Raw genomic sequence first — 13,432 nt, 5'->3', positions numbered from 1 at the left:
TTGGGGCTTAACCCATAGGAGACGCTACCATGGGTAATTCTTTGAGTACTGAACTTAAATTCATTAAATATATACAGTCTGAGTTGAAAGCCAGACATATAGAGGTTACCAAAAAAGATATTTGTAATTTTTTAATGTTTGTTCATGATGTTTGCCAGAAATCTAGTGTTCCTGGGCTCCCTCTCGCTCTGACTCTGTCTCTCAGTTTCCTTCCTCTTCTGACCCTTCATCTTTACTTCTGCCGCTGCACCCTCTGTGCAAAATCCTAAACAGCCCTTCACTTCCCTAGCTTCAGCTCCGTCCCTGTTCCACCAACTCCCCTCCTTAACCAGCAATTGCAACAATACAAAGCCTTTAATTGGAAAAGCCTCACAGCTGTTTCAAGCCGTGTGACCCCAGCCCCTTACACGCTCTCCTGATTGAAATCTATTGGGGGCGGCGCTGTCTCCCCCGCTGAAAAGCTGAACTCTTGCAAAGTTAACTTTTTCTCCGCAGTAAAATCTTTCCTTCCAGCAAGCAAGCACACATTCTAATCTCTGAGCTCATCGCTGGCTTCACCTTAAAGGGACAGCGCCCATTTTCCAAATCCCAGCTTAAACCCGGTTCCACACGTAGCAACAAACTTTTGCTACTCCCCCCCCCCCTCTTGGCCATGCGGCAGCTTCAGCAAAATTCAGCGAGCAGGGCGAAAACCTCCCATCCCTTACTATACAAATGCCTATCTTCCCTCAGGCTTTTATAATTGTCTCTCTGGTGCTACAACTGTTCCCTTTTCCTGAGTTGGGATGCCTAAGTTGAAATGTTTTTCTAAGTATAAAGGCCACAGTTGGTAAAATTAAAAAGTCTTAAATGTGTTACAAAATGTCATAATAAGTTTAACCTACGCAAAGGTGACGTACCTGTTTTTAAAACTAAGTTTCTATGTAGCTAAAATGCAAAAAAAAAAAAAAAAAAAAAAAGCCCGCCGTTTTTTTTTTTTTTTTTTCTCTCTTCCCTGCGCTGTAAGCTCGGCCTCTAAGCTTTTAAAGGCGCAGTGTACATTTTCCAAACCCTAGCTTGTCAGCAGCTCTGTGCCTGAGTCACTCTCCAAAGTCTGTGTCACAGCAACAGGAAAATAACAGCAATAAACACCCTTGTTCATGCCTCTCAAAAATTTTAAAGTAAGGTCATAATTCTGTTACTTGTAATAACAAATTATCAGTAAACAAAAAACCTTTTCGTGCTTTAAAACTTAAACAAACACACAAATATTAAAATTTAAGTCTTTTTTAAAATTATTTTTAATCTTAAAAGTATATGAAGTTTGTAAAATAGTTCATGTCATGGGCATTTTTTAGTAGCTTAGGCTCCTTAATCTGCATTTAAATATTTCTTATATTTTGTCTTTTTAATTGCTCTTTCCTTCCCATGTTTGCCATTCAAATCTAATAGTTAAATAACATTTTGTAACATTTTTAACTTTGTTTTTAAGAACCTCTGCATTGGGAAAAAAAGCAAAACTCCTTTGTTAAAATTACTGCACATGTTTAAAAAGTTAAATTTTAACAACTAAAATAATATAAATCAGCAAAATAAGTTGGTCAGCTTTCCTTAACAATAATGTATAAACATTCCAAAACTCTAAGCTAAGCCTAAGCTCTTTTGAATGCATATAAATATAGCAAAATAGCATTGCCATTTGAAAAACTTAAACCAAATAATCTAAACCTTAAAAGTGGTTAGGCAGTTCAAATAGTGGCATAAAAGCCATTTAAAAAAAAAAAAAAAAAAAAAAAAAAAAAAAAAAAAAACAATATAATAACTAGTTAAATAAATTTGTTCATAAATTATTGTTCATAAACTTAAACCTTAAGTAGCTTTATTTCTTTTCTTAATTTCAAGCTTAATTTTAAACTCAAAGGTAAGTACAAATAATTTTGCATTTTCCAAGTTTAATCTTAAGTTGTCTCTGTTCATGTTGTGGTTAGCCCTTTTTAAAATAATATTGTTAATTAGTATCATAAAAGTAACTAAATTTTATAAGCAAATTAACAAGTATTAAAAATAATTTTGGTCTTAAGCTCTAGGTGTGTAAATGCATCAAATGTCTTTAACTATATTTTATAATGTCTAAACATTTTGTCAATTTGGTATCTAATATTTTTTACAAATTATTCACTTTAAGTCTTCAAAGTAAAAACAGTTGTTTTTTAAAGTCAGTTTTTTATACCTTTAATAATCATAGTTCATGCTCTTGTGTTTAATCATAAAAATTTTAACACTTTATTACAGCTGTCTTACTATTCTACTGTAAAACCAATTTATAACAAACCTGTTCCTTTACAGCAAATGATATCATACTTCAGAGTGCAGACTCCTTCTACAGTGCTCACTAAGCAATTTACTTAACAAAATTTTAACTGCTAACATTTTACTTTATGTTTTCAACTTTAAATTACAATTGTTTTAAAAATGTTTTGTGTTAAAGCTAAACCTTAAAATTTATTTTCAGCAGTTCCACTCCAGCTACGTTAACAATTTTTTTACAAACATGCCGGCTACATATTTAAAAGCGCTTGTCAATTTTTCCAATGCAAATTTTGAATAAGTCCTCTTGTCTGTTCATGTGTGTGTGTTATGCGTGAAAGTGGCCACAATGTTGTGTTTCGTGTTTGTTCTGTCTGTCTATTTGTTATTTTTGCATTTCATATAAATACAATTTTTAAAGCCTTATCCATTTTTAAAATTTCAATTAATTTTTTACCTGGCTTAGTCTCGTCATCTATAAACTGTGAAATCCTGCCAAAAATCCTGTGCTCAGCTAGCTTTGTTCTATCAGCATGGCAAAAAAGGTAGGGGATGGTAAACCCCAAAAATTTCTCAAATGGCCATCAGGAATAACTTTTTCCTGGAGAATTTCTGGACTTTGCAATCCCCAGTTTTTCTGCTGTGTGTAGTTAAGGCCAATACTATAAGGCCAAATGTGGCTAGAAAAAGAAGCATCTAGCTTTAAAATAATAACTAAGAAGTTTAAAAAAAAAAAAAAAATCATTTAAGTTCAGTTTAAAGGCTTTTGAACAATTGGCTATCATTAATTATAAGATTTTTTAAAAGTGCTAAAGTCTGGCAAAAGTCAGAAGGCATTTCTGTGGCATTCAAAAATAATCATTTTACCTCCTGCCAAGTTGTTTTCTTATAGACCTCCTACAGCTTCCTGCAGTCCTATCTTCACCCACTGCTAGCCCACCATTCCTACCGGACCTGTTTCTAACTGACTCTGCCTAAAGGAAATGCTGAATGGTACTCTGCCTGGCTGCCACCAACCACCCCCTTCGAACCAAGGCTTCATTAATTTGTTTGCTCCACTTCACTCCCTTGCAAGACAATGGCAACACCTCTGGTTCCTTCCCTTCCCCTTTTATGGTGCCGCATACATAGCCAAACCCCTCCCACGCATCCCCTAACCCATCCTGGAAGTAGCCCTTTGTGCCCTCACCATGGGTGCTAAGGAAGAGTGAGCCACCCCCAATCAATTTTGCCACAACCTGGCCCATTCACCCATTCCCCAGAACACACTGGCTATGTCAGCTCAACCTCTCCCATGCCCTGAGCTCTTCAGGACTCTGCCAGCTTCCCCACCCTTCCAGCCCATGCTGTCCTCGGGACCCCCCCTCCTCTTCTCAGCTCATCCTTGTCATGATCAACGCTTCCGCCCTCCGCCCAGATGCAAACGCCTTCGGTACCTGCTATTCACCCACCTCAAACCTCATCCTACAGCTGGTCAACGCCTCCACCATCACCGACCCTGCCTGCTTTGGCAACCTCCTGCCTGTCTCTAACCCCTTCGCTCTGCGATCCAGCCCCAAGCCTCACTTCAGCATCACCTTCAAACAGGTGGTGAAACTTGAACTTTGCCTTTTGGTACCCAATATGATTCCCCCTATTGAAAATTGTAATCAAATTCTTGTCATTAATTCCTCCTTTTAGTTCATAATTGCCCCCAATTTAACGTTTCTTGCCTGTTTTACTGGTTTATCTCCCCACATTGTTTCACATTTGTTTTTTCAGTCCTAAAACTACTGTGTTTTCATTGTTTTAATGCCTAACTTACCTGTCAAACCTGCTCTCACCCTAGCCTTAATCATAGGCCTGGGTGCTACCGCTGTAAGCACAATAATTTATTCATTGGTTCATACTCTAAAATCTGTCAATGCCTTAAGTATAACTGTTGTTAATAATGTTTACAAACTTAAACTAAGTTTACAACACTTAAAGCACATTGTTAAATCCCTAGCAAAGATAGTGCAGCAAAACCACCATGCTTTAATTTGGTTTCCTTTTTTTTTTTTTTTTTTTTTTTGAAGAAAGGGGGAGTCTGTGTAGCCCTTAAGGAACAATGTTGTATTTTTAAAGACAAAACAGGTTTAGTTAGAGATAGCGTTCAACATATTGGTGATGGTATAAAAGATTTTGAAAAACATTTCGATGAAGAACAAGGTTGGTACCAGGATTGGTTTTTCTCTTCCCCTTGGCTCCACACAATCTTGTCCACCGTTGTGGGCCCTCTTATTAGCCTCATGCTGCTCTTTTCTCTTGGCCCATGGATTTTCCGCAAAATTACTGCCTTTATTAAAAACCAGGTAGATGAAAAGGCAAAAACCTCTATTCAGGTTAACTACCAGCGTCTAACCCCGCGTGACTCCTGTGAAAACTTGGCTTTAGTCACCAAGCCGCCTTTCCAGCCACTAAGTTTCCAGGAGATAGAGCGCATAGCTAACAGACGGAGCTCGCTCCGGCACTTGTGCTCTCGGCTGTGGAGACACCTACGACGGGATTAGCAAGGTCCCAGTTAGGGCACGGCCCTAAAAGGCTACAACGCATAATTCGGATCTCTGCGCGCACCCACGGCGCTTGTAGCCACCTGTTAAATGCGGCTTTGGCCGTGTCCGACCTGGTCAAACCTTGTATGCCTAAGACACGGTTCTTCCACCCGCTCACGACTTTCCTTCTTTTATTAGAAGAGAAAGGGGGAGATGTTGGGGACTGACTTGTTTGAGGACATTTTGCTGTTCTCTCTGCCATAGCCCAGCTTTTCACCTAAAAGCAATATGCAGTCTTGCTGTAAATTTCTGAGCTAAGAGAAAAGAATGTAGCTGCAGGACTTAATTTAGCTATAAGCCCGGAGGAGAGAAAAAAACTGCCTGGTCCAGTTATCAGAAACTAGGCCCCATTCCTTAAGACCACATTCCGGAGTAATTTAGGCTGTTATCAATAAGTATATGCTATATTGTCTGTTCAAGATCACTAGGCAAGCACATATTGCACCATTTCCTGATAGTCAAGCAATTAGGAATGCAGCTAGAAGGACACTAGAAGTTTCCATTGAAACAGCACGTTCAGTATAGCTTAAAGGTCATCCAGCCCCTAGCCCACTGCCCACTTCCTTATGAGCCTTCGCGCCAAAAGTATGATTGACATCACCTTTGTACTGCCCCTTTTTCTCCTTCACTATTTAAGAAGGAACTGTAGCCAATAAAGACACCCTTGACCAGTGAGACGCTGCCTTGGGTCTTTATTATTAACCTCTCTCAGATTTTTTACAGTGTGGTTGTTCTTCTACTCAGCAAAATAGGAGTGCAGTCGTCTGAGAAGCCTTCCCAGCTAATTCCTGCTGGCCGGGTCCCCCCTGGGGGGTTTCTGGACCCTGCAGTTCAACACCCATTCTTGATGAAAACTCTCAGCAAGATAGGAATAAAAGGAACCTTTCTCAATATAGTCAAAGCCATCTACCAGAAGCCAGTGGCAAATATTATCCTCAATGGAGAAAAACTAAAATCCTTTTCTCTAAATTCTGGTACAAGAAAAGGCTGTCCTCTCTCACCACTCCTATTCAACATAGCACTGGAAGTACTTGCTATAGCTATTAGGCAAGAAAAAGATATCAAGGGAATCCAGATAGGAAAGGAAGAAGTCAAGCTCTCACTGTTTGCAGATGACATGATACTCTACTTAGAAAACCCTAAAGACTCTACCAAAAAGCTTCTAGAAATAATAGATTTGTATAGCAAAGTGGCAGGATACAAAATTAACACACAAAAATCAATGGCCTTTTTATACACTAATAATGATAGGGAAGAAATGGACATTAAGAGAACAATCCCATTCACATTAGTTCCACACAAACTCAAATATCTTGGAGTCAACCTGACTAAAGATGTGAAGGATCTATACAAAGAAAACTACAAAACACTGCTCCAAGAAATAAGAGAGGACACGCGGAAATGGAAACACATACCATGCTCATGGATTGGCAGGATCAACATCATTAAAATGGCAATACTTCCAAAAGCATTGTACAGATTTAACGCGATTCCTCTAAAGATACCCATGACATTCTTCAAAGAAGTGGATCAAATACTTCTGAAATTCATCTGGAACAACAAACAACCTCGAATAGCTAAAGCACTCCTTGGGAAAAGGAATATGGGAGGCATTACTTTCCCCAATTTTAAGTTGTATTACAAAGCAACAGTTATAAAAACAGCATGGTATTGGAATAAAAACAGACCCTCAGATCAGTGGAATAGGCTTGAGTACTCAGAGAAGGTTCCTCAGACATATAACCACCTTGTTTTTGATAAAGGAGCAAGAAATCCTAAATGGAGCAGGGAAAGCCTATTCAACAAGTGGTGTTGGCACAACTGGTTAGCCACTTGCAAAAAAGCGAACTCAGACCCAAAGCTAACACCATGTACAAAGGTAAAATCCAAATGGATTAAAGACCTTGATATCAGAACTGAAACTATAAGGTATATAGAACAACATGTAGGTGAAACACTCCAGGACATTGAGACTAAAGGCATCTTCAAGGAGGAGACAGCACTTTCCAAGCAAGTGGAAGCAGAGATAAACAGATGGGACTATATTAAGCTGAAAAGCTTCTGCATCTCAAAGGAAATAGTGCCCAGAATACAAAGGCCACCCACTGAGTGGGAGAAATTATTCACCCAATACACATCAGATAAAGGGCTAATATCCAAAATTTACAAGGTACTGACAGAACTATACAAGAAAAAAACAACTAACCCCATCAAAAAATGGGGAGAAGAAATGAACAGACACTTTGAAAAAGAAGAAAGGCAAATGGCCAAAAGGCACATGAAAAGATATTCAACATCACTAATCGTCAGGGAGATGCAAATCAAAACTACTATGAGGTACCACCTCACGCCACTGAGATTGGCACACATCACAAAAAAGGAAAACAAGCAGTGCTGGCGGGGATGTGGAGAGAAAGGAACTCTTTTTCACTGCTGGTGGGAATGCCGTCTAGCACAACCTTTATGGAAAGCGATATGGAGATTCCTTCACAAACTGGAAATTGAGCTTCCATACGATCCAGCTATACCACTCCTAGGAATATACCCAAGAAACACAAAAATACAATACAAAAATCCCTTCCTTACTCCTATATTCATTGCAGCGCTATTTACAATAGCCAGACTCTGGAAACAACCAAGATGCCCTTCAACAGATGAGTGGCTGAAGAAACTGTGGTACATATACACAATGGAATACTATGCAGCCATCAGGAGAGATGAAGTCATGAAATTTTCCAATACATGGATGTACATGGAATCTATTATGCTGAGTGAAGTAAGTCAGAGGGAGAGAGAAAGACGCAGAATGGTTTCACTCATCTATGGGCTTTAAGAAAAATGAAGGACATTTTTAACAGTATCTCAGAGACAAGAGAGATGAGGGCTGGTAGGTGCAGCTCAGGACATGCAGCTCATCACATAGAGTGATGAGTGCAGTTGCAGAGATGACTACACTGAAAACTATCATAAATTGTGAATGAATGAGGGAAGTAGAAAGCCTGTCTCGAGTACAGGTGTAGGGGGGTGGGGAGGAGGGAGATCTGGGAAATTGGTGGTGGGAATGTTGCACCGGTGAAGGGGGGTGCTCTTTACATGACTGTAATCATACAACTATAATCATGTTTGTAATCACGGTGTTTAAATAAAGATTAAAAAAAAAGATATTCTAACTTTTACAGGGATGTGCTAATGTAACATTTGCAGCTAAGTGTGCATAAAATTACTTTCATATGGATCATTATAATTAGTTATAACTGCCCATATATATTACGAACAAACACATATATAAAAATAACATCGAGTTTTGTAGTGTCTGTTTTTTAAATAATATATTTATTTAATCGCCATGAATACAAACATGATAGTAGTTGTGTTTTAGTGTTTTAGTCTTCCTATTTGGTAAGAACTCTTGGTTTTCTTTTTAACTTCGACATCCTGCTCTCAATTAATCAAAGAAGCAAACACTAAAAAAATAAATAAAACCCAATTTTAAAAGAATAAATTAAAGCCTACTTTTATTTTAGAATAAAGACTGCAAATGATGGTAAAAAAATTATTTGAGAAACAACTTTACCTCTAAAATAGTCATTTTCTGAAATTACTTGTAAAAAATAAAGTAACTATTTCTTAGAAATAAAAACTTTCAGTTTATCTGAAGCCAAAAAAATTTTAAGGAGAAATAATTTTCTAGGAAAGGAGAAATTATTTCCTAAGAAGATTATAAAGAATTAAAATTATAAAAAATATTGATAACTACATTTCACCTTATTTTCCTGTGTTTAAAACACTAAAATTACAACTTGTTTTTCTGCAAAGAAATAAAGAAAATAATTAGTTTATTTCATCTAGGTCACGATACATATAGTGAGGTATTTCAATAAACAAAATTTAATTTGTTTCAGCACACACATGCTAAAAGTACACTAGAGCCCGAAACTACATTAGATAGGTGTAGGCCAGAGTGATAGTACAAATGTTGAGCTACTTATTTGACTTTCACATGGCAGACACAAATTTAATCCCTGACACACCATATGATCCACCAAAGTCTGAGCATAGACTACTCCCTTGAGTAATCCCTGAGCACCACTGGGTGAGGGCCCCAAACAAAACAAACAACAAACATATCAAGTAAATGTCTGACTTGCATGCAACCAACCTGGGTTTCATCCCTTAACTCTGGAAAGAATGCTTCCTGGGCACAGAACCAAATGTAAATGCTAAGCATCATGGAAGTGCCTCTACCAAAACATAAACAAAAGTGCACTATTCAGTATCTTCAGTATGTATTCCTTAGTTTCATGCTAACTTAATTGTAAGATCTCCTTAATAATATTATTTACATAAACAGTGTAGATTTTATAGAATTTCTATAAACGCCAACTGCAATTAATAGTGCCAGAGCATAATCAACTGAATTAATAGGATCAGAGCAGTTGTGGCCTCCACCCATTATGAACCAAAGATTAAAGACCGAGGCATATGAATCTTCTGCCAATTAATTCTAAACTATCTAGAATATTTAGAAGCTTTCATTTTTTCTTATGTTGTTTTCTTAGTTTTGTTATTGTTTTTAACTTTCAAGACACTATGTCAGATACAGCAAGGTGAAGAAATGTTTCGTACAAACTTCTTTGCAACACTGGAAGCATTTCTTTTCTCCTTCAAAACTATATTCCAGTCTCACATAATATAACAAACCACAGTTGTGACAGTGTTTGTGCCATAGGTAAACATCAGGGTGATTAAAAATGGTTTATATTTACAAATAAACTACGATTTAGTTCAGTAAGGTCAATAATCTCACCTACAAGAAGGTCTTATGTGTAATTAAGTCTAGAATTTGAAACTATGCACAAATGAAATACTTCACTTAACATAAATACTTCCCAAAAGGTTCAAGGTGCATGATATTTTTAAAAGTACATGTAAACTGAATCTCCTTTCAAACAGGTTCAGAAAAATGCTCTTTTCATAAAGAACATAATAATAAATTCTTTGTTATAGGAAAACACACCAGTTTATTTGATAAAAAGCAATTTTGAATCTTCTACTTCCTGAAAGGTGCTTTCCAAATAATTTATAAATATCCATTTAAATTGATCTTATTTGAAAATTGGATTTGCTTTTGCACACAAACTTTGTTTTTATGACTCTAGATATCCCTATTTAGTTTTCAAGATAATTGAATTATAATGACCAAACTGTAAACCACCAAATAATTTTAGATTTTCAACAGAAAAACAAATATACATATGCACATATATAAATAAAATATGGAAGCCACCTTTCTAATGATAGTGGGTTAGGTACAACAGTATAAAATATTTTCTAATTTTAGACATGAATTGAAGCATAGTATGTTCCTTATTATTTTGACTATAGGTTTTTAGTCTCCTTAAAATCAAGAAAAGCAGCTTTGTAAAAAATTGGCATAAGGTGCCTATTTCCAAGACTTCCTTTTGATGCTGCCTTATGCTTGCTCTGAATGATGGCTAATATTAACCAGATATAATACAGATGTTGAAATAGGTCTGTAGACCTGATATTTATATAGATATCATAAATCAGTATTGTTTCAATAAAAAAGAATTAGAAATACTAAACTTAATTTGAAATATATTTATAGAAAAAGGTTATTTGCTGCTTTGGAAGTGGGTTTAAGATTAGGTAGTAACAGTAGATCTTCTCAAATAATATTAAACAAGCTGAGTCTATTCTAGTAACAAATCAAATATCCTAGGTTGCACATGACAAATTTCAGAAAGGCTTTTTTATATTACAATAGATTTTTTGTATAATAAAAAACAGTGATATAAAATACCAAGAAATGTTTTATATCTTTTTCAAGTCAAACTAAGTCACTGTTTAGCTTTTGGATATGATTTGATTGTTTTATGAATTTATTTTCTGAATTACCATTGTGTCTTTGTAACTATTTTTCAGAATTTTCCTCTAAATTCGGAAACTTCAACAAAAGGTAAAATATGTATCTAATTTTCTAATAACAAATTGTAAAACCAATCATAATGTGTTCATTTTAATTCAAATGATATGGTGACAAATACATGCACAATTGTTTCAGAGTTAAAATTGTATGTAATTTTAATTAAATCTGCACGTGACTATAGGGTCACTCTAAACATTTAACATTTGGTTCTTTCAAAATTGGAAAAGTCAAAAGATCTGAAATATATCAAATACTAAAATTATTCACTTAATGATTCCAGAGATTATACATTTTTATGACATGGCTAGTATATATTTGATGTAAGAAGTCAAAAAAATTAGACAAACTTTCTCCCAATCCTAATTTCAAATTTAAATTTGAGCTCTGTTTGAAAGATCAATCTAATTTAACAAGTACAGTGATCACATTCTGATATTTAGTTTTTATAGAGGCTCTAAATCTATAAAACTACAAAATTTTGTCGTATTTTGTTGTATAGAAAGTAGTAAATGTAAAGAAACTTAGTATATAAATTAGTTTTGAAATCAAGCAAAACTGGTTTGGGGTTTCAACCATTGCCACTCTGATAATCTTAAATAATTAAACTCTTTGATCTTTATTTTCTAATATACATAAAATACATAATAACATTTAATGAATGGCTGTGACGAGGGCAGATAGGAAGAAAATTTTAATTGCTAATTTAGCATAAAATTTAAGTCTTTGTCACAGTGCTATTTTGTGAAGTTTCCTATCTCATCCTCTGAGATATGATGTGATGAGATTCTAATATTCCTAACAGAAAGGAAGAGGGAAGCAATTCTTTCTTGGCTTACATCCAGTTTTTTTGTCCCTCTTCTATCATTGGAGCTTTGTGTTAGCTATGCTCGTAGGGGGTATCCATTTATACTTTTCCTCTATGATGTTCTACAGTCTTCAGAACTTTTGAAACAGGAATGCTTACACTAGCAGTTTTTTCTCCACACCATTTACCATATTATTTTTCTCCATGATATGATAAAGGGAAGTTTCCCAAATACATTTTGAGTGTGGAAATTAGAGTTGAAAGGCTATCCATCTGCAAGACTTTCTACTAAATATGATAAAGAATATGATGGGTAGGCTGGGTTTCCAAGTTGCGATTCACTCACTTCTGAATTCGAAGATGTTAGTTGAACATTTGTTTTCTTGAAATTTCTCGTAATCACAGACCAAATACTATCTGCCCTCGTCACAGCCATTCATTAAATAAAGTATAATTTGGCTTGTAGTTATTTATAAGAATTAATTATTTCAAATTTAAATTTATTCTTATTTTATAATAATTAAGATATAGATTTTTATTGATATAACTGCATTATATGTATCACTTGTGCATTATAAATAAACGTTTCCACATAACATGTGATACAAACACATGTCCATTAAGTTTACTGCTGAATATCCAGTTTCATCATACCATTGCCTTTATTAACAAATGTACTTATATCTCTTACTCCTTATCTCTCTTCCGGTAGCCATTAATCTCATTTTATAGTATGAAAGTTTATTTTTTACTTAGTTCACTTGTTTACTTTTTTTAAGAACTGTACACTAAATAAAGCTTTACAAAATGTTTATGAGTGAGATAAATACAATACTATGATTTCACTCATAAAAATATGTTTAAAGCTTTATTCCCAGTACTTATTCCTTTATCCTCCTACTCTATTTCTATTCTTAATATTAAAATATGCCTTATATTGTCACATATCATTAGGGAAGTGGGAAATATTTGCTCTATTTTGTGATTATATGTCCTTTTTTGTTTAAGTTTAAATGACTAATGCCTACAACCAAAAAGGCAATATATATATATATATATATATATAGATATAGGTGGAAGGATATTTAATTTCAAGATTGAAGGAAAACAGCTTGATTCTCATCAGGGTATAAATGGTAAACATTTTGTGTGTTTAAAATTGGCAAGAACTTTGTAAGTTACAACAAAAGTTGGCTCTTATTATGAACAATCTGAATTGTAGCAGGATTTTGGATTGATTCAATCATTTAAAATTTTTAATAATTAGATGTTTTAATACTAACTAATATAATAAGTTGGTTTAAATTTCATGAGTTAAGATTTTAATTCAATAATAACTAAATAAATTTAAGAAATAGTTATTGAAGAAATTATTGTATGATACAACACTTCAAAAAATTCAGTAAAGAGACAATTATCCATGTTTTACCAAATAACTGAACTATAGAGTCAGAATTCTAGTTTTAACTTCCTATTCAAAAAACAACTAAATCTAAAACTTATTATTTTCCTTAGAACATATAACTTTTATACTTTCTCTTTAGTTTTCTGAAGAATTTTAAATAATTTATACACAAAATATTTAACCATTTATATATACTTTTAATCTTAATTCACATGAATAACCTATACAGTCAGATAAAGTTATTTATTTGAGCATGCACTTACATGTGGTATGAGTTTTATATTGTGTATTGATTTTTATATTGTTTCATTTAGTTTTACTCTAATAGTTATATATATATATTTTAATTTGTTTTGGGTTTCTGGGATCACTGATAGAAATCTTAGGGAACTATTTGTTGTGCCAGGATTAGA

At 34.6% G+C, this 13,432-nt stretch overlaps 1 protein-coding gene across 1 annotated transcript in view; it reads left to right on the top strand.

Moving 5' to 3' along the window:
- PIK3C2G (phosphatidylinositol-4-phosphate 3-kinase catalytic subunit type 2 gamma) overlaps positions 1-13,432 on the top strand; it is a 378,850-nt gene that overhangs the window by 79,826 nt on the left and 285,592 nt on the right. Inside the window, exon 9 of the mRNA XM_049782899.1 lies at positions 10,489-10,529. Coding sequence (XP_049638856.1) covers positions 10,489-10,529 — 41 coding nt within the window. The remainder of the gene's footprint in view (positions 1-10,488; positions 10,530-13,432) is intronic.

The sequence above is a fragment of the Suncus etruscus genome, chromosome 11 (genome assembly GCF_024139225.1).
Source record: "Suncus etruscus isolate mSunEtr1 chromosome 11, mSunEtr1.pri.cur, whole genome shotgun sequence".
Classification (NCBI taxonomy): Eukaryota; Metazoa; Chordata; class Mammalia; order Eulipotyphla; family Soricidae; genus Suncus; species Suncus etruscus.
This window is presented reverse-complemented; position numbering and strand designations above follow the sequence as displayed.